The sequence below is a fragment of the Hyperolius riggenbachi genome, chromosome 5 (genome assembly GCF_040937935.1).
Source record: "Hyperolius riggenbachi isolate aHypRig1 chromosome 5, aHypRig1.pri, whole genome shotgun sequence".
Taxonomy (NCBI): domain Eukaryota; kingdom Metazoa; phylum Chordata; class Amphibia; order Anura; family Hyperoliidae; genus Hyperolius; species Hyperolius riggenbachi.
Genome location: NC_090650.1, coordinates 320,667,205 through 320,694,256, shown reverse-complemented (window position 1 = coordinate 320,694,256; position 27,052 = coordinate 320,667,205). Strand labels below are relative to the sequence as shown.

General features: G+C 42.3%; 1 protein-coding gene across 4 annotated transcripts in view; it reads right to left on the bottom strand.

Annotated features, from left to right (window-relative positions):
• The window catches only part of GATA6 (GATA binding protein 6), a 46,983-nt gene extending 20,480 nt beyond the window's left edge, over positions 1-26,503 (bottom strand). Inside the window, exons 1-3 of one of the 4 annotated variants that reach the window (XM_068237249.1) lie at positions 26,311-26,503; positions 24,489-25,359; positions 5,088-5,254 (exon numbers count right to left, since the gene is read on the bottom strand). In XM_068237249.1, coding sequence (XP_068093350.1) covers positions 5,088-5,254; positions 24,489-25,314 — 993 coding nt within the window. In that variant the 5' untranslated portion in view covers positions 25,315-25,359; positions 26,311-26,503. The other 3 variants (XM_068237247.1, XM_068237246.1, XM_068237248.1) reach the window with 3 other exon arrangements.
• Between the last annotated feature and the right edge of the window lie 549 nt (positions 26,504-27,052).

The window sequence follows — 27,052 nt, the reverse complement described above, 5'->3', positions numbered from 1 at the left end:
GAAAGGAAGCACGCAGTATGTACCAACGCTTCCGCGAACGCGGTTATGCGCATTCACTGCTTCGAAATGCCCTGCGGCGAGCGTGGGAACTGGACAGAAAACAGTTGCTAATGCCAGGAGGGATGCCGCCTAAGGGTAAGGAGGGGGGACATATGCGCCTTGTGACCGCCTTTGGAGCCCACTGGAATAATCTACGTGAATTATTGAATAAATTTTGGCCAATACTCACCTCAGACAAAGAGGTGGCCAAAATAGTTGAAACCAGACCATTATTAACAGCTAGACGAGCACCTAACCTAAAGGACAGACTAGTACATAGTGAACTAATGAAAGGTCCCTCAACATGGCTTGATAGTAGGAAACCAATGGGGATGTTTAAATGCTCCAAGTGTAAACTGTGCCCACATGTGGATCGAGCCAATGTGTTTGAGACTAGCAATGGTGACAAGAAGTACTCTATTAATTATTTTATCAATTGTGACACCACAAAGGTGGTATACATGATACAATGTCCCTGCGGGCTCAAATACATTGGTAAGACCAAAAGGGCCCTAAAGGAGCGGGTGCTCGAACATTTTGCAAAGATAACCAAAGGTAAATCAATTGGGGTTATCTATGATCATTATAAGGAGCACCATCAAAATAGTCTAAGTGGCACCACGGTAAAGGGGATCTACAAACTAAAAATATCTAACAGACGGGGTGACTTTGACGAAATACTCTATTGCAAGGAGGCAATGTGGATCTTCAAACTTGATACTGTGGTGCCCAGTGGGCTAAATGCTGAACTGGATCTTTCCCCCTTCTTGAGAGCCAACAAATATAACTGATGAGTAGAGGTATTGACCTACTAAAACCTTTCCACCTATGATATAGTACTCCATGCAGTGTAGAACCTATATGTTTTTACGTATTTTGTGGAAGGAATTGTCCTTTCATAATAAACATATTTCTTCCCCTATTTTGAGTGATCCATATGGATGGGTAAAGCATGGCGTCTAAATGGATCCGCAGTGAGTGGTTATGGTGCCATCAGAGACATTATGTGCCTGCTGTCGATACCCCTGTGTCTATGTATACGAATATGCATGGATATATATGTAAAATGATAAGAGGAAGTCTGCTGGGACTGGTGCCTTGTATATATGATGAAATAAAACTGCCCGCTTTGATGGGATAGGGAATAATGGTGATCAAATGGAAACATCATGGAAATGAACTTCTACTTATGTATGTGATCATGAACAGTACTGTTGGACTGTAATCAGTGTGAGTCAAATGAGATGATGGATGGTCCTGAATGATGCCGATATGGGCGTTAATGGACGGGTAGTGCTTACCCTCAACCCACGTTCACACTGCCATAATGCGAAATGTAACTAAAATAGTCCGCGTTGCATGCACCATGCCGTGTTTAAAATCTGAATGGCTGTCATGGCAATGTGATGCTGAAGGCGGAGTCTCAGTTCCATATAAGAGATGACGTCTATGTTGTAAGACCACACCCTGATGAAACGTCCAATGCGGACGTGAAACGCGTCGGTGGGCGGAGCTGACGCAGCTGCGTGTCCTGCAGCACCCACTAGCACACGTGAGTCACGGAACTCCGGCTTGGCGTCCTCCGCGGCGGAGTGAACGGACAGTTGGAGCCGGCTGCACAACGTTTCTTAGTCCTCCAAGCGGCCTGGACCACATTGCAGGTGGCAGCGGAGTTCCAGTGACTGGATGCCTATGTGAGCAAATCTTGGTGAGAGCTAATCCCTCATGTTGCATAACTAACGGCAGACATTGCAAGTCCTTATGTCATTTTTGCGGACTGAAACTGCTGGAGACATTGATTTCTTAAAGGGGGCCCCCCACCATCAGACACATGGCACATGTATGTGTGTTGAGTGAGTGCGCGGACTAAAGTTGAGTGTGGCAGCTTTCTATTATCTGGCCAGATATAGTCTGCCTCTACATCCACTGAATCAAATCCCTATGGTATGATATAGTTTGATAACGCAGTCTGCGTCAATATGCAATCCGATCATTGTTTTTAAATGTGTGTTTTTTCTACTGTGATGAATTACTATGTGGTATTTATATCTATGTGAGGCCTGGTGTCTCTTAAAGGGACTCCGAGCACAAAAAAAAAAAGAAAGTTGTACTCACCATGGGCTTTCTCCAGCCCAGTGCTGGTCGGGAGGTCCCACGCCGGCGTCCTGGCTCCTCTCCTTCTCCCCGCTCCGGAATGGCTGGCAGGCCGCAGCCCGGGCGACACTCTCCCGAGTGTCGGGCTTCTTCTTCCGCATATGACGCGGATTACGTCACACGCCGGCCGCCTCGCGTCATCATGGCGGCCGGCGTGAAAGTACTGCGCATGCGCGAACAAAGCGCGCATGCGCAGTACTTTCACGCCGGCCGCCATGATGACGCGAGGCGGCCGGCGTGTGACGTAATCCGCGTCATATGCGGAAGAAGAAGCCCGACACTCGGGAGAGTGTCGCCCGGGCTGCGGCCTGCCAGCCATTCCGGAGCGGGGAGAAGGAGAGGAGCCAGGACGCCGGCGTGGGACCTCCCGACCAGCACTGGGCTGGAGAAAGCCCATGGTGAGTACAACTTTCTTTTTTTTTTTGTGCTCGGAGTCCCTTTAAAGAAATTTTGGTATAATAAATGGCAACTTGGTATACTCTGTGAGGCTGTGTGACCATTGAACAATCTATTTGATATAAGCTTACTGTATAGGTTTGCCTCCTCTCCATGGTGGGATGTTAGTTCCAAGGAAGAGACGCCGCTTATTCTTAATTTAGTTGAACCGCGCTGATATGAACCTTCTAATACAGATTCATTGCACAAGTGTTATGTGGGCGATTTTAAAAAACGCCTGCGCTTGAAAGAAAGGTGTGAACGAGCCCTAATAGCAATTTTTCCAAGCATGAACTGAGCACAGGTATAGTGCTCTCTATAAAGTACTGACTGCCCAGTAACTACCTCACAATTCTCCTGTATGGTTAATTATTGTACACAAAGCAAGAAGCATTGCAGCTTGGCGGGAGTAATCAGCTGCACTGATCATAAAAATGACATATCCAATACTCACTGTGCTTGCAAGAAGGCTGAGCTATACATGTAGTCATCCATACACTACACATACAACTAAGGCTACAAATCTGAAATGCTGTTTGCATATACCTTATGATTTATAGATCGAAACTGAAGGGACAGAATTTTTATCACCAAAATGGAATATCGCTTTAAGTGAATAATTATTGAACCTGCCTAAAGCCCTGTGCATATGCTAGACTGTTCTTGGCCAAGATCTCCGCTGAGCAATGAGCAGAGAATGGACAAAAAAGACAGTTCTCTGCTCTAGTGGGAACAGAGCCTAAGGGGGGGGGGGACTCTTAAAAGGTGAAGTGGATAATTATTTGATTACGTATAGATGTGCTTGTCCGTGGCACCTTATCAGACATTTATACACATATATACATAGAAGAGAAACACAAACACATGGAGGTATAATATATCTACAGAAAACTCTGGCAAGCCTAAATCAGGAGTAAGAAATCTATCATTGTGTAAAATAAAGGTGACCCTCTGTACACAGTGAAGCACAGTGACCTGATCTGAATACAATGAATAGATGAGCAATTCACACTGGATACATTGAAAGCCTCTTGACAATGAAAAATGGAAGAGGGTGTAACACACATTCTAGCCATGACCAGTACTGTTGTCCTGGAGCTACCCACAGGCTTCAGCTAACAACTGGAGGTGCAATACAGCAGCCATAACACATGAAAGATCATTTTATAAACATATGTGGATCGATAGATTATACCTGTCCATTCACAGGGAGGAGGGAAGGGCAGACACAGGAATGTCCTGAGACCAGCTCTAAATAGCACAGATTGCCTTGGTAAAGGTGGTCTTTAGTGACCACATTTTTTACTCCAAGCAGGTAGTCAGAGGACAGTGGGATAACCCTGCAGATATTACATCTCAATCCAACCATGATGGTATGTTTCCACTAGAAGCGTGCAATTCCCATGTAAATTTGTGTGCGCTTTTTAATGCGAATTTGCATGTGCATATGCATACTATTTTTATATATTTTCTTGTCACTGACTGTCACTCAAAGTGGCTCACAATCTAATCACTACCTCAGTCATATTAGGGTCAATTTTAGGGGGGAGCCAATTAACTTATCTGTATGTTTTGGGGATGTGGGAGGAAACCAGAGAGCTTGGAAGAAAACCACGTAGACACAAAGAGAACATACAAACTCCATGCAGATAATATCAGGGCTGGGATTCGAACTGGGGACCCAACGCTGCAGGGTGAGATTCACTACACCACCGTGCCACCCATAAATGCTGTATTCAGGCAAGAATTTGGTTTATTTTGAGTGATATATCAAAAGGACATAACTATGAATCATGCCCCCCCCCCCAGCAAAATTTTGATCCCCCCCCCCCAATGTTCACACCCTTTCACTTGCATACCCCTTGTGACCCTCACAGCCTGGGGACCAGGTCCGGGCTGAGACAGAGGCGAGAGAGGCTCCAGTCTCAGGGCGCAGTGTAGGAGGGGGTGCACAACTCACTCAGCTATCATTCCTCTATTGTGGTTGGAGCAGAGAGAAATAAGAAAAGGGGATACATGGCAGTGACTGCAAGCCAGATAACTAGAGATTAAGGTGTTGGGGGCTCTGGGGTGCCTCTTACTCTAATAGCTATCATTGTGTGACGGCTGGGGTGGGAGGGATGGAGGGACACACTTTAGTGTCTCAGCCTTGGGTGCTGGAGGACCTTGTCCCGACTCTGCTGGGGACCATCTTGCAAGGGTCATAAAACAAGTGTTGCCATCATGACAAGTGTAGCCACAAAAACACCTGATCTGAAGGATGGACCCATTTATCAGTAGTGGGGGTCCCATTACAGCTCTGGGCCCCTGCAGTCGCAGGGACTGGTCCCCTCTAGTTACATCCCTGGACGTGACATCTAACATGCCACAGACGCAGAGCTTGTGGAATATAACATGTATCAGAAATACATAGTCAAGAATTTGCATGCATAGCAACCCCCTTTCCCCTTTTCACTCACCACTCTCTTCTGTGGTTTGATGAGCGGTCGGCTCAAGCCATTCATCTTGCTGTACAGGCCACATGCATTGCAGAGGTGGTGGCCAGTACCATCTCGTCTCCAAAGGGGGGTCTGCACTGAGCCACAGTTCACACACTCTCTGCTCTCCGGCAATTCATCGAGTACCTCTGCATGAGAGAGAGCTACAGGTCAGACAAGTCATTACATAGCAGTCATCTCCTATGCTTTCTGAGAGGTCAGGTTAGCCATACACAGATTGATTATGGCCTCATCTAGCAAGCGATTGATCATTTGCCAACTAATAATTAATCAGGTATTGGTGATTGATTGATTGATATTATCACTTTTGATTAGATTTCAGTAGACGTCTGATCAAGAACCAATTGAACTGCTAGCCTTGCAATACAATGCAGTACAATGCTGTTCAACTGGTAATCCCTCAAGCTCCTTCTCCCTCCCACTCAATGGATATTTTACAACATGCATCCAACACTTTCAGTTAGGGCTAGTGCACACCAAAATCACTATTGCTAGCACTTAGCAATGTGCAATAGCAATTTTGAGAAACAATTTTCAGAGCGATTTTTGAATGAATGAGCGTTTTTGCTAATTTATTCAAGCTGAATCGCTCCAAAACATGCTACATGCAACGCATTTGTGATTTTAGAAAAATCACAACACTGCTGTGGGAACTCCCTCATAGGGTTTCAGTAGCCAAGTGCTTTTCAAAGTGCTGGCGATCTAAAAAGACATCAGAAGCGCTCTTGGTGTGCACCAGCCCTTAACCCTCCTGGCAGTAAGCCCGAGCTGAGCTCGGGCTATGCCGCGCAGGAGATCTCAGCCCCTGGTGGGGCGATTTGCACCATTTAAAGTGCTGTACGCGCAGCTAGCACTTTGCTAGCCGCGCGTACAGCTTGATTGCCGCCGCTCTGTGGGTTCCGGGCAGCGCTATGGGCTGGATCGGAGGCGTCTGACGACAGGACGTCGGCTGACGTCCATGTCGTCATTCCGATCGTCGCCATGGCGACAGGAGAAGCCAAACAGGGGAGCGCGTTATATACGCGTTCCCCTGTTTGCTATTGATGCCGGCGACGATCAAACTAGAGGGACACATGCGCCCTCTAGTGGAGTTTCATGTAGCTACCACTCTGGTAGCTTTACATGAAACATAAAAAAAAATTAAAAAAAATTGGATTTCTGCAATTTTTGCAGAAAAAATAAACCGCCAGGAGGGTTAATGAGCTTCCTGAACATAGATTGGCATTGATAGAGGCAATCAAAATCAATATGTGTATGGCAAGTCTTAATTCAGCCCCATCAGGGGTGCAAGTCCAAAACAAGCAAATATCACTACTTAATTAGTACAGAAAGTTTTGCTTTACGAATGGACTGTTAATCAGTTCTCATCAGTACATCCCACAGTATTCTTTTATTAGGTGATCGACAACCCCTACCAATATTACATTACAACAATTTTTAGTACACATTATTGGTCAAAAAGTCAAAGTTTACTTAACAACTAACATGTTTCCAAAGTAGGAATGAGACGTTCTCAGCTCACTAATAAACCCTTTCAGCGTTGCTTTGTATAACACTACATGTGCAACACAACGTGCATAGTGTGAAACTACCCTTACTTGGCCATTGAAAGGAATTCATTTTACATTTTTTTCTATGAGCTTTTTTCTTTTGGCTAACAAGATGATGTTGAAACATTTTTCCCAACCAATGATACATTACAACAATCCCCGCTACACATTATCCATCAAAAGGTCTAAATGTATTTCCAAAGTGGGCTGAATGGTTCTCTTCTTGTGAATGAATATGTATGTCCAAAACATGAAAGAAATACCTAACAACCAAGAGATAAAGTCTAAAATAACTCAATTAATTTAGGTCAACGTCCAATATCGGATATATATATATATATATATATATATATATATATATATATATATATATATATATATATATATATATATATGGTATGCACAACAGGTTGGCAAAAGTCGAATTAGGTCAATGGTCACTTATGGATTAAAATAATAATAATAATAATAATAATAACAAAACAAATAGCCAAACACTTCCAAACGTTGCAATAGCAGCATACAACTATTAACATGTAAGAACCAGGAATAATATTATTTGTGTTTGTGCCACAGTAAATGAACACATTTCTACAGAGCAACATTTCTCGTGAGCAATGTGTTCATATTTAACACAATTTTCATCTATAACTTATTTATGTTAACTCATCCTTTTTACATACATAAAACAGCTGTTTTGTCTTAACAAGTTCTATTTTTTTGTGAGTTACCTAAATAGTAAAGGCAATAGAATTGTCCGCAAAGAAGGAAAACAGGAGAACCTGTTTGGAACCTTATTTAGCTTATTTTGTTATTGTCTTCTTGGCTCAAACACAAGCTAATTATATGACAAATAAACACTAATTTCTACAGGATGACATGGAGGTTGGACTAATTAGATCGCTTCCCACATCCACCACAAACATGACCAATTCTTTACCTAAACAACACTCACAGTAGTGATAGAGTAGTGATAGATACACCACTGCATCTTGGAGTACTATCAGATTACTACCATCATTTTAGGGTTCTGTTATACTGTATATGATTTGCTGCATTTTGCAGTGTCTGTTTGGCCCAGTGCACACCAAAACCGCTAGCAGATCCGCAATACACTAGCGGTTTTGGTAGCTGATTTCAGAGCGATTCTCGGTATGTTTAGAGAGGTTTTCTAAACATATCTAGCGGTTTTGGGTGCGTTTTTGTGTAGCAGATTACACATATTGTTACAGTAAAAGCTGTTACTGAACAGCTTCTGTAACAAAAACGCCTGGAAAACCGCTCTGGTTTTGCATCCAAATCCGCTCAGTGTGCACTGGGCCTTTCTGACTGCTTGCAAACTGCAAAACACAAGGATACCTTAAAAATAATGAAAATTGCGGAAACTAATACTAATCTGATTGCAAATATATTTTGCCCAGTCGCTAATGTCCTGCATGCAGCATTTCTTCTGCATTTCTAGCATGCAGGGAAAAAAATTGCAAAAAAAAGTCAGTAAATAAGTAATTGCATAATAAATTGCATTATCAAAAAAATTAACTTTTGATGCAGTTTTTTCTGCTGTCCTGTTAAGTTCAGTACCACAAACTTGCTTTAAGGTCTTTCTGTACATTCTTTTCATTTGTTTAGACGCATTTGTCGTGGGTGTATTTACATATTTGGCCATTTGGGTGTCTGAACCAGCAGCCCGCAGCAGCTTGCCGTGTCAGTCAAATGCTTTCCTGGTAGCGTGCAGAAAAGCATTTGGCAACCTTAGGCAGCATCCGGCAAATGTGTTTTGACCCGTGCAGGGGTACACAGAAGCATGCGGTTAGCCTGCATGCTGCAGGTAGCATCCAAGATTAAACGAGATGATGGGAAATAACAGGATCATGCACTGTGTTTGCGTGAACGACAGTAAACGAATCTGTAGGCGGCTGTCCATTCAGTTGAATGGACAGCATTTAAACAAGGAGCGCCACAGCTGTCGTTTAATGCCATCCAGACGTCCATGTGAACTGGTCCCAAGTATTGTGATGGTTTATCTTTAGTTTGTTTTATCGCATTGTTAAATCGCAAAGAAATCTTATTGTGTTTGTGATTGTATTTTGCAGTATAAAATTACCCTAAAACTAATCTGAGGTGCCTTATGTAGTGCAGAGTCACCACTTCTCTATCTGACCTCCAGATCACGGTCCTGGTGGATTTTGCCAGTAAAAACTCAACTCGGTATAATCAGTTGCCAGTAGAAACATAATCTCAAACTCTCCCTGTAAAATGACCTGGAATGTTGCTGTGTAATGCTGCATACATTTCCTATGTCATGTGTATGTAACGTTAGCGGCAGCCCTAATAGAAAATAGTTACTCTCAGATAAGCCACTGACACCAGTGGTTTCTATGGCAGCTTGAACTCTCTGCTGTCACATTCTATAAAGGCTACATTCACATTGACACATTGCAGTGTGTATCCTGTAAACAGGATTGTAACGGGGGAAAGTCACATTGCATTGTACAGCGCCACGGAATATGTTGGAGCTTTATAAATAAATAATAATAATAATAATTGCATATTAGATGTGCAGTGCGACACATACAATGAAACATACAGTACATACCGTGTTTCCCCTAAAGTAAGACATCCCCTGAGAATAAGCCTTAGCAGGAATTCCTAGCATGCTTGAAATATAAGACATCCCCCGAATGTAAGCCCTAGCAGCAGCCCACATGACACCAGCAAGTCACACTCCATACAAAGCCTGGATACAGGAGAGCAGCAGTATAATGTGAGTTCTACAGTCCTGTATATGTGTCACGCAATTTGTGTTTTTGTTGTAGCCAGCCCTCCTAATCTGTCGTGATAAGCATCAGCAGGACTTCACCTCTTCACCTTTTCCCAGGACACAAAGCTTATCCTATCATAGCTCTGGGGAGCCTGACAGAGTTCTCTGCCTGCAAGAAATAGACTCTTGCCCATATGATCAGCAGAATCATTTTCTTGTAAGAGAGTGCCAATATCTGCAAGCCACAAGCTCTGTGCATGCTGCTTGTGTTTCAGCATGGCATGCAGTATATACATTTTGTATAAGAAAACTACCAGTGTTTCCTAGAAAAATAAGACATCCTCTGAAAATAAGGCCTAGCACATCTTTGGGAGCAAAAATGAATATAAGACAGTGTCCTATTTTTGGGGAAACACGGTACAAAGTATGCTTCATTGCAACAGTTAACAGTTGCAATTGCACCGCATGCATCAAATAATGCCAACGGATTCCATCACGCCACACTGCGGCATCAATGTGAATGTTTCATTACAATATACAGTAATGGCGTTGCTTTAGCAATGCAATTATATTGACATAACACACCACAATGTGTCACTGTGAATACAGCCAAACATCAGCCCCCTCCGGCTAGACCATTCCCACGCCGTCCTCTTCTGACTGCTGGTTTGCTCACAACTGGTCCCGGAACATCCTCCAGTTGGGGGCTAGTTGGCGCATGCACAGTCCAGTGCACTCCCCCATCTCGCTCCTCCTGCCGGGAGTATTCTGTGCCTACGCAATAGTACTGCACAGGCGCAGAGCACTCCCGGGGACGTGAACGCACTGGGGAGCGCACGCAGCCTGGCCGCGCATGCGCAATTGGCCCTGGAATGGAGAACTCCCCAAAACCAATTACAGGCTAATGGCGAGTCATAAGAGAATGGCGAGGGAGCGATCAGGCCATAGGGGGGGGGGGGGGGGGGTGAAGGAAGCCCCAGGTATGTATATTTGTTAGCTGTGGCCCCATCTCAGAATCTTTAAGGTCCATACCCACGGCAAAGTTGTGTTGCACATTTTCACTGATGATTGTTCTCTTTCGCAATATCATGTAAGCATCATTTATTGAAAACTCATTAAACAACGGTTTGAGATGGACGAACCACAGTGATCATTAATTTTGAAAGACCGTCAGGTCTGATCATATCAGGAACAATCGTTCAATTGACTGATAAGGTCAGTAGTGAAAAATTGCTTGATTTTAATGATCGGCGATGTCCTGTCATTCGTTGAAGTAAGAGTAATAACACCCTTAGTTTGAACAAGCTCTTTCTGTGTGCCAATGCAAAGCCCTAAGGACAGTCACATTACGTCCAAATATGCAATGAGAACACACATACTCACCAGACTATCACATCAACAAGATTTAGGCCCATTCACACTTGCAAAACGCGTTTTGCTCTGATGATTTTTGGCGATTAACGGCAAAAAAAAAATCGCATTTCACACGTGGCGGTTTTTTAGCAATCGCGATTAGCGCTTAGATAGCACTAAAAGCGATCGCTGGGAAATAGCCTGAAAAGGGTGCAGGATACAAATTTGCGTTTGGTGATTTGCGTTAATTGCCGGCGATTAATGCAAATTGCCCAAGTGAGAACTGGCCCATAGGGTATTTAAAAAGCGCTAGCGCTTGAGTGTTTTGACGAAATTGCCAGCAAAACGCTCAGATGTGAATGAGCCCTAACCTCTTTTCGACAGTAGGACGGTGCTTTTTGATGAGACATTAAAGTCGCAAAGCAAATTACAACGCAATGCCCCACAAAAGTTGTACCACAACTTAATGCCCCGTTATCGTTGCATACAGTAGAGCAGCTATTCTCAACCGGGGTTCCGCGGAACCCTAGGATTCCGCGAGAGCCCTTCAGGGGTTCCGCGTCAATTTGTGACACTTACGTGGGACAAAATAGTCTCACTTTCCCTATTGCACAGGCAGGCCAACAGAATCCCAATACGCTGTCTGTGGTATACTTCCGCTGCTTGCGGCGGAGGGATACCAGCTAAAACTGTATTTCCCGAAGCCACTTGCAAAGTTCCGGCTTGGCGCGTTTGTATGAAGAGAAAGGATCGTAGCAAGACATAGGTAATTATGGCGGTTTTATTTTTTAGTACACCTAGAGATCAGCAGGGAGCAGGGAACAGGGGAATGGAGGGGCGGTTTGTGGGGACATGAGGAGAAGAGTTTAGGGGCAGAGTTATAAAGGGGAGCAGCATATTGGGAAGCTCAATTACAACAGCAATGTTTGTGGGGCAGAGTTGTACAGTGGAGCAGTGTTTGTGGGGCAGAACTTTACAGGGGAGCAGTGTTTGTGGGGCAAAACTGTACAGGGGAGCAGTGTTTGTAGGGGGGAGCAGATGCATTTGTGACGTTGGGATTCATGGTTTCTTCAAATGTCAAGCTAGGGCCCATAATTGCTGTATTTATCATATGAGGGCTCATGATCTCTGCATTTGACACCTGGGGGCTCATGTCTATAATATTTGTCATGTGGGGCTCATGATTGCATTGCCATTTGTCCATTTGAAGGCTAATTGTCACTGTATTTATTTAGCGGGTATATACATATATATAAGTATATACATATTGCAGGGGTTCCTTGGGTTCCGAAATTTTTCCGAAGGGTTCCTCAAGCCAAAAAAGGTTGAGAAAGGCTGCAGTAGAGCATACAGGCAATGAAAAGTATGTTTCCAAGTCATTACTGAGCATCTGAGCATGTGCAAACAGTCCAACGCAGCTAAAAACGTGTATAACGCACAGCATGCAGCACTTTCTAATAACGCTACACGTTACACACAAACGCAATGTGAGCACTGTGAATGTCACACAGACTTAGTGTTGCTGTGCGTTAGTCTGCGTTGAAACATTTTTTAACGTGCGACTTTAACGTCGAACTGTGAAAGAGGCCTTAACCTTCCTGGCGGTAACCCCGAACGTAAGCCGGGGGTAAGCCGCGCAGGAGGTTTTCTCAGGCCTTGCTGGGCCGATTTGCTTAATTTTTTTTTGCTGCACGCAGCTAGCACTTTGCTAGCTGCGTCAGCACACCGATTGACGCCGCCCCGCACTCGATCGCCGCTATCCGTCGCGCTGCGCCCCCCCCCCAGACCCCATGATTGATTGACCACACTGATTGGCCAGGCAGCGATGAGGGGTGGATCGGGACTCCCAATGACGTCATCCCGCCCCAACGCCATGGCGACGGGGGAAGCCCTCCAGGAAATCCCGTTCTTTGAACGGGATTTCCTGATCAGAGATCGCCAAAGGCGATCGAAGCGGGCGGGGGATGCCGCTGAGCAGCGGCTATCATGTAGCGAGCCTTGGGCTCGCTACATGATTTAAAAAAAAAAAAAAAACTGCTGCGCTGCCTCCTGGCGGCAATCATTAGACCGCCAGGAGGGTTAAACTAAAATCATTTATGCAGCCTCTAAGTTGAGATTCTCTCTGTCAAAGCTATAAAGTCCATAATAATAATAATGTGTCAATATTACAAATAAATAGTCACATATCTGGAAGGTAGAGAGATTTTCCATAAGAGATTGTAACTTCCTTCTAATATCAACAATTACAATGCTTACATTTTTTCTTCTGTTTTGTTTTGCAAGTTATATATTCCTGCCATAAGATGCATATTGTATTATTATGTATTATTATTGTATGCTCACAGCTTGATTTAATTTCCTTTCTCAGGCCTGGAACCCACTACAAATCGCAAATCGCTATTGCTAGAGTTTTTAATTAGCGTTTTGTAAGCGATTTCATGAGCGTTTTCCGGAGCTTTTGGGAGCGATTTTAAAAAGTGTAAACTTTTTGCCAGTGATTGTGTAGCAATTTGCGATTTTAATTCTGATTGGTCCTTTCATTGTATCATAATTTTATTTACAGTTTGCAGTCATTTAAAATCGCACTCAAATCGCTATGTATGAGCGATTTGCCAGCACTTCAATTCATTACATTGAAGCGCAAACGCTACCAAAATGCTGCAATGTCCTGCAATTACGATTTTGCTAATCGCAGTCGCTACTGTGGAATTTGTTGCATTTATTTACATTGGCAGAGTGTTTAGCGAAAGCGCTAGCGATTTAAAGCGCTCCCTAAACACTCCAAAAAAAATCGATCTAGTGGGTTCCAGCTCTCAATCTCCTCTAATGGTGTAGAATTAAATAATGGTGTGCAATTACATATTAGGAGTTCACCATATAAATAACATGGATATGTTTAATTATATGGCTGTCTGTTGATGTTTATGTAGGTAGAATAAAAAAACAGCAAAAAACACTGAAAAATGATGCCTACAAACTACAGAAAAAAGTTTAATAATGCTGCATGTCAGAGATCTAACCTTCTGCATTAAAAGGAATTATCTCCACACTTTTTTTTACTGTCAATTTCTCCTGGCTAACAAGATTATGTTAAAACATTTTTACTCCCTCTGTCCGTTAAGTTAACCTAATTTAGTAAGGAAAAATAAACAAAAATAAGGCCGTTTCAGTTTTTAAAAACCTGAAATAATGCGGGTCCCATTCAACTCAACAACCATCCACATACTTTCCTTATCTATGGTGGGGGGAAAGGACGGCAGGAATATGACTGTGATATGGGCAATCCATACATTCTGATCACTTTATAAAGAGATTCACCCTGAAGATAAGAGATACCAATCAGTGACTTACTCAAGTGATTTGTATTGCAGTCAGTGAAGGATTTTGTATTCACTTCACATATGGATCTGATGGAATACTTGAATCCAATACAGCCTTACGTTCCAGCTCACCGTCCCTCACCCCCATTCTACAGCGATTGGTACTACATCTGCCAACATGTCTGACCCACTCCTGTGCAATCACAGCACACCGGAGTGTGATATGTTTATTATTATATAGGCTGTGGCTTGGCATAGTGGGCTAGGATGACGTCATGCATTTACACAAGTCCCTTCAGCTCAATGTGCCAGGCAGTCAGTACTTACAATAATACTGTATATAGCTAACCAGGCATAGGGTGACTCCACTGACCCAGCAGCAGCAGCAGCCCTGCTGTCCCTGTTACAAGGCTCATTACACCGCTCTGCTGCCCAGAAACACATGGCTCCTACTACAGGGCAGACCTGGGCTAGTAAAATCCACTAACATATGTTATACTTGTCACCTCGTGTGGCACTGATATAACCTACAGAGAAGGAAGAAGCAACAGCAGGTGTGCCATATAGACAAGATGTAAGGCTGCACAACATCTGCCATGACACAGTATCAATGTGTAATATTATATCAGCATAGCCATTGTCATGATATTTACAAACACTACAATACTACTACTGATAATATAATAACAGCAATATTTTAAAGATATATGTTTGATAATTGTTTTTAAAAGAACCTAATATTGTACTTTCTTACAAATATCAGTTCATGAGAACTCCCTGATTTTACAAAATGTGTCTTTAATAAATGACAACAGGGGTGAGTATATCAGGACTAGTAAGGTAGAACGTCCCGTAAGTGCAGGTGTCTGTATTCCAAGACACAGTATTCTGTAGTGCACACTGAGCGAGTGCAGGTGTCTGTATTCCAAGACACAGTATTCTGTAGTGCACACTGAGCGAGTGCAAGTGCCTGTATTCCAATACACAGTATTCTGTAGTGCACACTGAGCGAGTGCAGGTGTCTGTATTCCAAGACACAGTATAGTGCACACTGAAGTGAGTGCAGGTGTTTTATTCCTGGGAACTGTGTAATGCATACTGAGTGCAGGTGTTTTATTCCAGGACACTGTATAGTGCACACTGAGTGAGTGCAGGTGTTTGTATTCCTGGACACTGTGACTTTATGATACACTGTGACACACTGTGCCTTCCGTGCTTCTCTCAGTTCTGGCAATCCATAAAGCCTCTGGCATTTCAAGGGCGTTTGAGTTAAACAGCAACCGCAGTCCTGGATGAATCCTGCTATATTGCACAATGCAGAGCAATGACGAATAGGCACAAGCTATGCTTTACTACATTCTGCAGATACATGACCTTTCCAACCGTGAAATGGAAGATTAACTTAATATAGTAATCAATTTATGAATATATATATATATATATATATATATATATATATATATATATATATATATATATATATATATATATATATATATATATATATATATATATATATCGTTTAGTTGATGACATGCAAATCTAGCGTTATTGCTTTACACATTTTTTTTATTATTTTTATTATCATTCTCTACATTTGCTTTATACTTATTTTACATTTACGATGTTACGCATCCAAGTTTGTCATTCTGTACAGAGAACGCCACAGAAGACTATGGCGCTACATATAATAATAATAATAATAATAATAATAATAACAATAATATTATTAATAATACCAAATGTATGTTTATTATTATTAGTATTATTTATCTTATTGCTAGGAAGTACTGTGAAATTAATCAGTCTGTGGATTTGCCGGAAATGGCTAGAAAATGAATTCAGTGCACAAGTATTATTTGTTTATATATATATATTATTTGTGTGTGTGTGTGTGTGTGTGTGTATATATATATATATATATATACATATATATATATATATATATATAAATTATTTTAGTATAATTTGATGTCACTATTTTTTGTATGAAGCTAGTGTATAGAGTATATTAGATGCATGGCTATGCACTGAAGCAGTGGTATTATTTGTATGTCATTATAAGTATTATCTGATGTTGGGCGACTGTCTCTCTCTCTGCTCTTCAATGAGTGGAGGGAAGAATCTCGGAGGAATTTTATGATAAACAGGCTGTCAGAGGGTTACACGTGAATAAATCTTTATAAGTGGCGCTATACTTTGTACTGTGCTGAGCACACGCGGTGTTTCTAGCTGTGAGAAGCCAATGAGAGACACTGAAACACTTAGATGAATCAATAGAAAACTTCGGAGATAAAACATATAGCATGGGAAATAGAGCTATTAGCAAATAATGAGCTACAGTGCCCCACCGGAATAATTCCCAAACTAACCCTTCTGATCTCTATCACCTGGTCTCGCTTTTAGTGCTGCTATAATGCATAATGACTGATGCTATTCCATTTTGTATTAACACTAATAATAATTATCAATAATAATAATTAATAAACAAACATCTGAACAAGAAATACATTCACGGATAAGAGTCCTGAGCTGCTGGATCTTCGCAGCTATTATTGAAAATAAAATATGAATGATTCAGTTTACAGCAAACAAAACACCATCCCGTTAAAATAAAATCTCGCAGGCCTAATATAATAATGGTCATATATGGCAGCAGCACTAGGTGCTCAACATGTGGGGGTTGCTTTTAAGGAATACCTCAACTTTAGTCAGTCTATTGCAGTGAGTTTGGGGGTTTAATATATAAAGCCACTATGAATAAACCATAATCAGTATTTTTTTTTAGTTAAGGTATAAAGGAATGTTTTTAAAACATTTATACACAGATATGGATTGTTGTAACAAATTAAGGCGTCAAAGAGCACCTGTGATGATGCTACAATCCGTATATCTGGAGCCACGGGGAGTGCAGGCCGATACTGCGTGCAATCACTGTGCATTGCCTCATAGATCAGCCATATACAGGTCAGCTAGGATGATATCATAGGGAACTGCCCATACAAGTCAATCAAGTGATTCCATAGCCCAGCCTGTGCCTAGGACTATGTCATGGTTCAAAGTGTAGTATTATTATCACAGAGATAAACCTGAACGCTATCTATGTACAAGATCGAGTAAACTGCTTTATCACTAGGCTGGCGGTTGTTTCCATATCAGCATGAAAAAACTAAAAATAACATCTGGAGTGGTAGCATGAAATGTGATCTCCGTGTCATCAATGTATCTGATGACATATAAAGGAGATACTGAGTGCAGGGAAAGCTGTACTGTGTGTGCAAGAAGCTGTGAATCTGGATGATACTATTTATTGGCTAACAGAAAAAGAGTAATCATACACTGGTAATTTGGCTACCAGATAGACCCCTCTCAGATCATTATCTGATCAGAGAGGGATGTATCTGCTGGATTCCCTGCACACACTACACACAGATTTTCTCCATTCATTCATTGAAAATATGTGTGTTGCTGCTGGTCCCAGCCCCTGAATGCTGCCTTCAAGGATTTCTCAACTTTTCGATCAGAGTGATCGAATCTCCATATATCCATGGGAGAAATCATTGTGTGTATTGTACACACCATACAATTTTCTGGAAGATTTACCTGCCAGATAGATCATTTCCAACATGTTGGAAATTATCTATCTAATCATCTATCTGCCTAGCAATTAGGCATTGTTCTACTCAGCAGAAGATAACCAGAAGACAATGCACCAGAGATAGTGACCAGTCTCTAGCAGTACTTTACCGAAAATAATCTAATTACAGAAAATCTTACAGAAAATTGTATGGTGTGTACGAGGCATTATGCTGGGAAGACAGAAATGTTTTTCCTGTTCGATTCTCCACACTATCTTTTTTTCCGCTGGATTCGCCACTTAATTCTCTTATCTTCCGCTCACTTTTCTTATCTTTTTCCATTCACTTCTATGATAAATCGAGCACTAAAACGATCATGTGGAATATCGGACATGATGGAATTTATCAATCAAACGCATCTATCTAATGAAAAAACGTAGCGTGGGTTCCTAGCATAAAAGGAACCCAAAGTGTGAGACTTTTATGGAAGCTGCCATAATTATTTTCTTAACAATACCAGTTGCCTGGCTGTCCTGCTGAGGATCTCTTTGGCTACAGTAGTGTATAAAACACACACCTGAAACAAGCATGCAGCCAATATTGTCAGATTTGTCATAGACATCTGTTCTGCATGGGTGTTCTGAATCTATGGCTTAAAGTATTAAGAAACAGAGGATCAGCAGGACAGCCAGGTAATGTGCATTATTTAAAAAATGGTTGCCTCCATATATCCCTCTCACATCCCTTTATGCTTTCAGCTATCATCTTGATTCAAAACTTCTTGTTTATACTAATGGCTAACTGTACAATACTGCTACTACTCTATATGTGTGACTGAGGGCCAGGTAGCAGCACACATGCCAAGTTGCCAACCTACTGAATTTGATCCCAGGCCACATTTATGGTATTACAATAATGTTACTCTCTGTCTATAGTGAAGCACTGAAGGGCTGCAGGAAACTAACCGTGTATTTTCCACCATTCTACATACACGTCAGTCTTTCAGAGGTAGCTGTCTTCTGGCCAAGTGACCTTCTGCCCATATTACTTTCACACTCAGGCTCAGATACATTAAGAGAAAAGTCATTTATTTTTTTTCTGAAACATACTGGGTAAAGTCAAGCTGGCCATACACTGGTCGATTTTTACCATCGATATCCAGATGATGTAATCAAATCTACAAGATATAAGTGCAATAATATGCCAGCCCTATTGATTGATCTTCAGCCGAAATTGATCTAATCGGTCATTCATACTGGATGGTAGATATCTATCTGCAGCAGGTCTGAGCGGTGGCAGATGGATAGCCCATAGAGTTACACTGCATCAAACAGCACAACTCTGTACTTAGATTTCTAATAGATTTTGTGCTGAAATCTATTAAAATTATATGTGCATTATGTGGAGGGATTGAATCAGATTATGAGCAACCAAGATTGTATCAAGCTACAAGTGTATGGCCTAAGCTAGCCATACACGTGTAGCTTTCCATCTGGTATGGCAAAATTATCTATCCTTCTGCAATTTGAATCTAAAGAATTAGTTCACTATCACACACAGCACAACAGGTCTCAAGATTTCAGCAAGAAATCTATTGAAAAATGATCTTCGCAAAGGGTTGCACAGTGCAATGTTATGGCCTGTCAACGACAACGGCTCCTGACCATCTCCTGATCAACTGAGATATTCTGTCCGGTCTAATCGAAAGTTTCAAACCCTTTGAGGTCAAAATATATCGATATTCAATCCATCGATAAGACATGTTTAGGTAATAGATTTCTGTAGTGATCAAGTCTGCTGTGAATTGAAAGGGAAAATCAATAAGGCCTGGAAGCCACTATAATCTTGTTAGCGATTTATGTTGCGATTTTTGAAGCCATTTGAAGGAAAGTGATTTTGCCTCTTCATTCCATCAACGCGATCGCTCCGAAAATGCTGCATGGAGTGAGTTTGCTACTTTTACAAATCGCAAGCACTGTAATGCAATCACACTCATAGGCTACCACTGCCGTAGTGCTTTGTCTATCACCGGTAATCGCCGGCAATCGACAAGCGTGATGAAAAGCACTGCTAATGGGCCCCAGCGCTAAGTGTATGGCTGCTTTCAGTCCTTAGTGCTTCATTGAAATCAAAGTGTTGGATTAACGAGAAATTTGATAGTTCCTCCCTGTACATCATCTAAAACTAGACTTAATAGTACAATTTGCCGAACAATCAGAAATGATCGTTTGTGACTAGTAATGGAAAAAAAATATCTTCCAACCAAACCGATCAGATAAATGAAATGATTCCAATTTTTGGATCAATTCCATCAATCTGATCAGATTGGTTAGGAGATTTTTGTCCATTAGTGGTCCCAAACAATAATTTCTGATCATTCATGGGAAGAATCATTTGTAAAATATCATTTGGCAAATGGTATCGTTAGTGGCCACCTTTACACAGATCAGAAATCCTTTCCACAGCGATTGATCTGTACACTGTATGGCATGTTCAATCTTGAGAGATTTCAGCAGATCTCTTCTTCCAGCACTGATTGAACAGCAAGTATTGAACAACAGCTTGATGCAGAGCAACCCTAGGCAGTCATTATCCCTGGCTGCTCCTGCTCCACCGTTCATTATCCCTGGCTGCTCCTGCTCCACCGTTCACATGGAAAATGTAAGTTACAATATATATCCATCTGACGTCTTATTAATAAACTGACAAAGGCTGGTGGAAAGTTAATGATCTGATATGTTGGGGGAACACATGTTCAGTTGATTAAATCAAAGGGATCTAATTGGCTAGAAACAAATCAATATATTGTATGGTCTTGTAGGTGAAAATGCTGTAGAAACATGTCATTAAGTTGGCCAAACACATAGATGTCCACCCAATGTTCCAAAATGATTGATTCCTGTCTGGTGTTCTCTGGCCAAGAAGGAATGCTGGGTAGAGCTGCCCATTTGCTGTGGTAACACCTAACAACCACATGCTAACTATCAATAAGTCATATTGTGAAACGAGTCTACTTTATGTGGGCACTGTTAGGTGATAATAACTAACCCTTATTACAAATGTATTTGTTACTTAGAAGTGGGGGAGCAGCGTGTTGTTTTCTTTTTTTTTGGGGGGGGGGGGGCGGGGGGGGCGGGGGTATTTGACAAAAAGAGTTGAAAAACGACAACCCCCCTCCCCCCGTCGTTTTTCAACTCTTTTTGTCAAATTTTCACTGTTATGAACAGTTGAGTTGAGAACAATTATCCCTTTAAATCCTCCATGTTCAGTATAGTATATCCAGATTCCCTGATGCTGGGAAAATAAAATTAATGGGATTAATTGCTTAGAGGTAATTTCCATTTTACCCTGGGGTAGCCCTTCATCTATTGGACCATATTTGCTTCTGTTACATTTGAGCTGAAATAAATATGTAACCCCTATTTTAAACATTTTAAGTTTGTTCAGCTGCTTATTTCTTTTTTGTTTTGTTGTTTTTTCAGTGTAACCTTTGCTATACTAAACTCTGATATAGCACACCTCTGGCTATAGTAACCTCAGTCACCAGGTCCCAGCCATGCACCTGTATGTATATACAATGTATGACCACATCTGATATAGTAAACTACTTAGCCAGGTCCCTTGGAGTTTACTACAAAGTGATTCTACTGTATTATGATAAGTATTATTATTGTACACGGGTTATGTAATTTAGAACGTGTGATATCTATATTGTTATTAGCATATCTATGAAATATGTCTGTAGGTAACAGTTAAGTTGGCATTGTTAACACAAAACCTTACAAAATATGGTTAAAAAAATAATGAATGGTATTCTAGTTGTTATGGCAGTTATACTTCTAGATGTATCATGTGGTAAAATGTGCAAAAAGAAGAGAGAGAGAGAGAATAAATCAGGATGGCACCATTTATGTAACTCAAAAGATGATTACTTTCTAGCAATAATCTAAACAAATGTAGCAACAATCTAAACAAATGGCGTGTTCAGTATTATTATTATACTGCAAAACACAGCTTACTGAGCTTTGGTTGCCGCTGGCACTCGTCTCTATTATACCATTTACAGGATAAACTGCTGCTGTAATATCTTTATTTGGCTAGTGTAATCTATACTATACCACATAAAATGACAGTAAAGTAAGTCATAATCACTATTAAGCATCATTAAAGACCCATAGGAAGGGTACAAAATATGGTTCAAATACCGAAGTAAATCTGTCGTGTTGGGTCCTGAAGATCTTCTGTCCCCCCCCCCCCCCCCCCCAATTAAATTGTAAGAATTGGAAAAGGTGGCCAAAGTTTAATGGCCCCAGGTGTGCCCAACTGCCTCTTCTGCTGACAAGGGGAAAGTGAAAGGCAGGCTCTGATTGGTTGTACTGAACGCATCCATCTTCTTTGCCCCACTAGTCATAAATAAGACCTGTAATTAGTGTAATACATCTAGTGGTGCATAATATTTACACACGTATGCAGGAACACTAGTTCCCAATGAAGGATTGCGCGCAGCGCATGCTCTACATTGTAAGATACAGACAACAGTGTAGCGAGGCCCCGACTCTACATGCCTCCTGTGCACTGTAACCTGTATATCACAGCTCAGATTATGAGAATTGCCCATATAATGGAGATACATATTGACATCACACTGGCTGTCCCGGGAGACCAGGCACTCTGCTGCAGATTTATGCCGGGACATCAGAGGGTCTGTGTGACAACTGCTAGACTGAAAGACAGTGACATCTACGGTATGGTGGTAATTGTGCAGCCCATAGTGTGCGCCCAGCATTCTCTGACACTGTGTGATAAGCCCCATATAGCCCCATATAGAAGAGGAATATGGGCAGCCAGAGGGTAGTGCCAGGTCCCATGGGCACCGCTTGCTTCATGTGTTACATTTAGTTATGGAATCTAATAAAAGATCTTAAAGGACAACTACAGTGAGAGGGAAATGGAGGCTGCCATATTTATTTCCTTTTAATACCAGTCACCTGGCAGTCCTACTAGTCCATTTGGCTACAGTAGAGTCTGAATACACCAGTAACAAGCATGCATCTAATCTCCTGAAATCTGACAATAATGTAAGAGCACATAATCAGCTGCATGCTTGTTCAGGGTCTATGACTAAAAGTATTAGGCAGAGGATCAGCAGGACAGCCAGGCAACTGGTATTGCTTAAAGGAAATAAATATGACAGCCTCTGTATACCTCCCATTTCAACATACCATTTCCAGTGCCAGGCCTCATGTGCCTCTAAAACGTACATACTAGTGCCAGGCCCCATATTCTACTGCTATACATTCTGTTCACAGCGGCAAGCCCCACGTGCCAAATTTCCAGTGCCAGGCCCCGTGTACCAGCGCTGTACATACTATTTCCTGTGCCAGGCCCCGTGTACCACCGCTGCGCATACTATTTCCTGTGCCAGGCCCTGTGTACCACCGCTGTACATACTATTTCCTGTGCCAGGCCCTGTGTACCACCGCTGCGCTTTCTGTTTCCTGTGCCAGGCACTATGAACCACCACTGTACATACTATTTCCTGTTCCTCACCATTATTTCGCTGCATCGTAACAAGCAGTATTATATCAAATATCCACATCTGGTACAACGACTCGGCAGGGGGTGTGGGTCTGCCAGAGACTCCAAGACTTACCGTCATTATAAATAGTAATAACATTGATTTGTTGTGAACTGTAACATGTCACTGGTTGTTATTAAAACCACATCCATGCCAGTAATTTATAAACTATCAACATATATCAGATATAGGGCACGCTGCAGTTCGGCCAGATCTGTAAACCCCCTTACTTATCAGCCAGTATTACAATAACCGTGGAACATACACTACACGACACGTTAATTTTCGTTATCATTTGGTGATTAGTATAGCTTGCCAGTGTGGCCGTTCCTTCCTTCTAAATGACGGAGTTCTCTGATCTCACATTTCACTTTTGTCTGTATCCACTTATGGGCCTCACGCAATTCACTTTTCCTCTTAAGTTTTCTCCTAGGTGATATTTTCACACATTATCAATACAATGCCTTGAAAGTCACCAGTAAGCAAGAAAATACTCTGAATGATTTAGAAAGTACTTTATCACCTACTCTTTAGTACTTTTTCAGTGGCAGCTCTGTAAAAAGTTATTTTAACCAGTAGATGAAAAATTATCACCTAGGAGAAAACTTAGGAGAAGAAGGGTGACTTGCATATGGCCCATATATAACAAGGAAAGCGAAACTCCATCTGTATTTTCTGGTTTTGAATGGAGTGTGGAAAAGGTGAGAAGCAATGAGGATCTTATTACCGTCTGTGGTCCATATGCAATTAACTTTTACTCCTTAGTTTTCACCTAGGTAATATTTTTAAACGTGTCAATAAAACGCCCTTTAAGCCACCAGAATGCAAGAAAATGCACAAAATAATTTTAATATTACTTTTTCACCTACTTTTTGTTACTTTTTTAGTTAAAAGTTCTGAAAAGTTATTTTAAATTGAAGATGAAAAATTATCTCCTAGGAGAAAACTCAGGTGAAAAAGTGAATTGCATATGGCCCTGTGTCTCTCTAGCTTCCTGCCCTGATAAACCCGATGCACCAATGTACATGTTGAGTGTAAATAAGTGGGATATGTTTCAGCGATCACATTATTTTTCTTCATAAATAATAAGTATCTCGCAGAGCTCCAGGTACTGCTCTTAATGCGGATTACTTGAAAGCAGGAGATGAGAATAATGTACTCCTATACAGATAAGATAATAATGCCCTCCTGGACTACATAAGATTACAGTGTGCGGCCTTACCTCCAGGATGTCCTCTCATGGGGATAGACGCAGCTCTGCTCGGAAGACTATGCAGCATGGAGTTGTCAAAGGGTCCAGCAGACCACGGTGCCATATAGGAAGGGTAAGGACTAGCATAGGATCCGTTCAGAGACCGGGCCAAAGGGGTATATTGGTCTCTACCATTCACACTGATGCCATTGTTGTAGGCAGCATCCCTGTTGGTCCCGTTGGACACAGGTGGACTGGGCGGGTAGTGGTACCTGCTGGAGGCATGTGAACCATTGCTGTTGTACGAGTTCTCTGGGGTGGGCTGAGACCACACTGGATGACCGTTCACAGAATGGGAACCCTGGGAAGGCCCACCGTTTGGCAGGTAGGAAATGGAAGTAAGCATAGATCCAACCCTGGTAGTTGGCACATAGACCGGAGAGCTGGCAGCGGAGTGCATGAAGCTTCCTGGTGACCCCTCATAGCCGACAGGCCCCTGAGTCGCAGTGATGGTCACGGTCTGGTACATGTCCCCGTGGGGCTCAGGCAAAGCGCTATATCTTGCGTCTCTGTTGGGTAAGATTAGTTTGTTGATATGGTCTAAATCCCTAAAAAATAGGATGTCCTCCGAGTTGGGCAGGGTGGAGATATGAGTAAGACCAAGGTGATGGGCAGAGGTGGGCACCCTGCCCTCCTGCAGGGTCTGACTCCTGTCTGTGTCAGCCTGGTGGGCTGCCTGGGAGCAGGGCGAAGGGGACGAAGACGAGCTGTCAGTCTCCTTGATCTTTGAGGGGTACAACACGTTTCCTATGGTCACCCTTTTGACATCGGACCAGGAGTCCTCTGGATGGTCCATCCAGGTGGATAGTTGGACAGGAATGGCCACTGAGAAACGAGCGTCCTTTATAGACAGTCCATAAATGAGGGGAAGAAAGAACAAAAAGAAAGTTAGAAAGAAACCAATACTACAAATGACCACATAACAAGTCAAGGCATGACCCACATAAAAACATATTCCGATTGTATGTCAATCTATCTACAGGATTCTGACACAACACAGGCCCACGACCAGGCATGAACTGAGGAAAGTGGGCAAAATAATAGATTCAGAAAGAAAATATAACTACACGTCAATTCCATCATGTAACACAAAGCCCATGGCAACCATCTACAAAGCAGTAAGGCTTGTACACACTGCAGGCTAGCCCAATAACACGAACTAACTGTCGCCCTCATTTCCTTCTACCCTGGATAGTGTCCAGTCCAATCAGCACCTATAGCGTATTGTATCATGTACCATATCTAGCAGCTGTGTGTAGTGGTGCTGCCTCTCCCTGTGCTGTGCAGGGAACACAGTGCTCAGCTCACATCCACTCTCACACGCACACTGACTCAGTCATATGGGAGGGGGGACTCGGAGAAGCCAATGTACCTCCAGGAGTAGGTCTGTGCCAGCCAGCACCATTTACTTAGGGCCTCCCAAGGTTTACATACGGTTACGAGTTTCAGAGAAGGCAACACACCTTGCAAAATGGCAAATTTCCACTATCAACAGTATCAGGCTCAGAGCACAGGAGAGAGCTGGCATGCTGTACCCCCACTAAGTGCCCAGTGTCTCTGGCACTGCAGATGGCACCCCAGCCATGGGCACCCTATAAGTTATGCACGAAGCATTGTCTGTGTGCCAGGGAAACAGTTAACTGTTCAAATACAAACTTGCAAAACGAAAGTTCCCACCATGAATCCAGATCCCAGGGCTGCTGAGCACAAGGCAAGGCTGGAGTGCTTCCCCTCTGATCCAGCCGGATTCCTGAGGAGCTAGAAGAGATGGAGTATAAATCAAGGTGCTAACCTATATCCTCCTGGCAGTGTCCATTGGTCCAGAGATCCAGTGAGCCGTACACAGAGCAGGTCGGGGGAGTCAATGCTGGAGGACTTTGCAGGCTGTTGTACAATGAGGGAGGAGGAGGAGGCGCTTCTTACAGCTCTGCCTGAAGTTGCAGCAACTGCTGATTGGATTCATGCAACTCTAAATAAACAGTGTCCTCCACCCCAGGGGTGCCAGAGTGTCCTCCACCGCAGGGGTGCCAGTCCCAGCACTGTACACACAGGCTCCAGAGACAGCCTGACTGATGCCCTCTCAGCCCACAATGGGGTGTGTGTATCTACCCAACCAGGGGCTACACAAACACACCGCTCCCCTCCAACACATTAAAGAGCTACTGATCAAAGCTGGCTAAATAGGTTTACAACTCACAGCAGCAGCCTAAATACCATCCATACACGTGTGTGCAGATGCCAAATCAAGGCATTATTATAGTGAGATTTGCATTATCTTTCTCTCACGTATTAATCAATCATCAGTATTGCTCTGATAGCCCAGTTGAGATGTGGATCTTTAATAAATTGTGATTAAATTTAGATCATGTGACTGATGTATTTGGCAGGAAACATGCCTTTATGGTGAGATTTAACCATAAAGTAACAGTCCTCGCATTTCCTTTACAACGTATTAAAAATAACGCTATTCTAATGATAAATGGGATTTGTCACAATATTTACTTTCTTGAGTCCATTCTTTAAACAGTCATTAA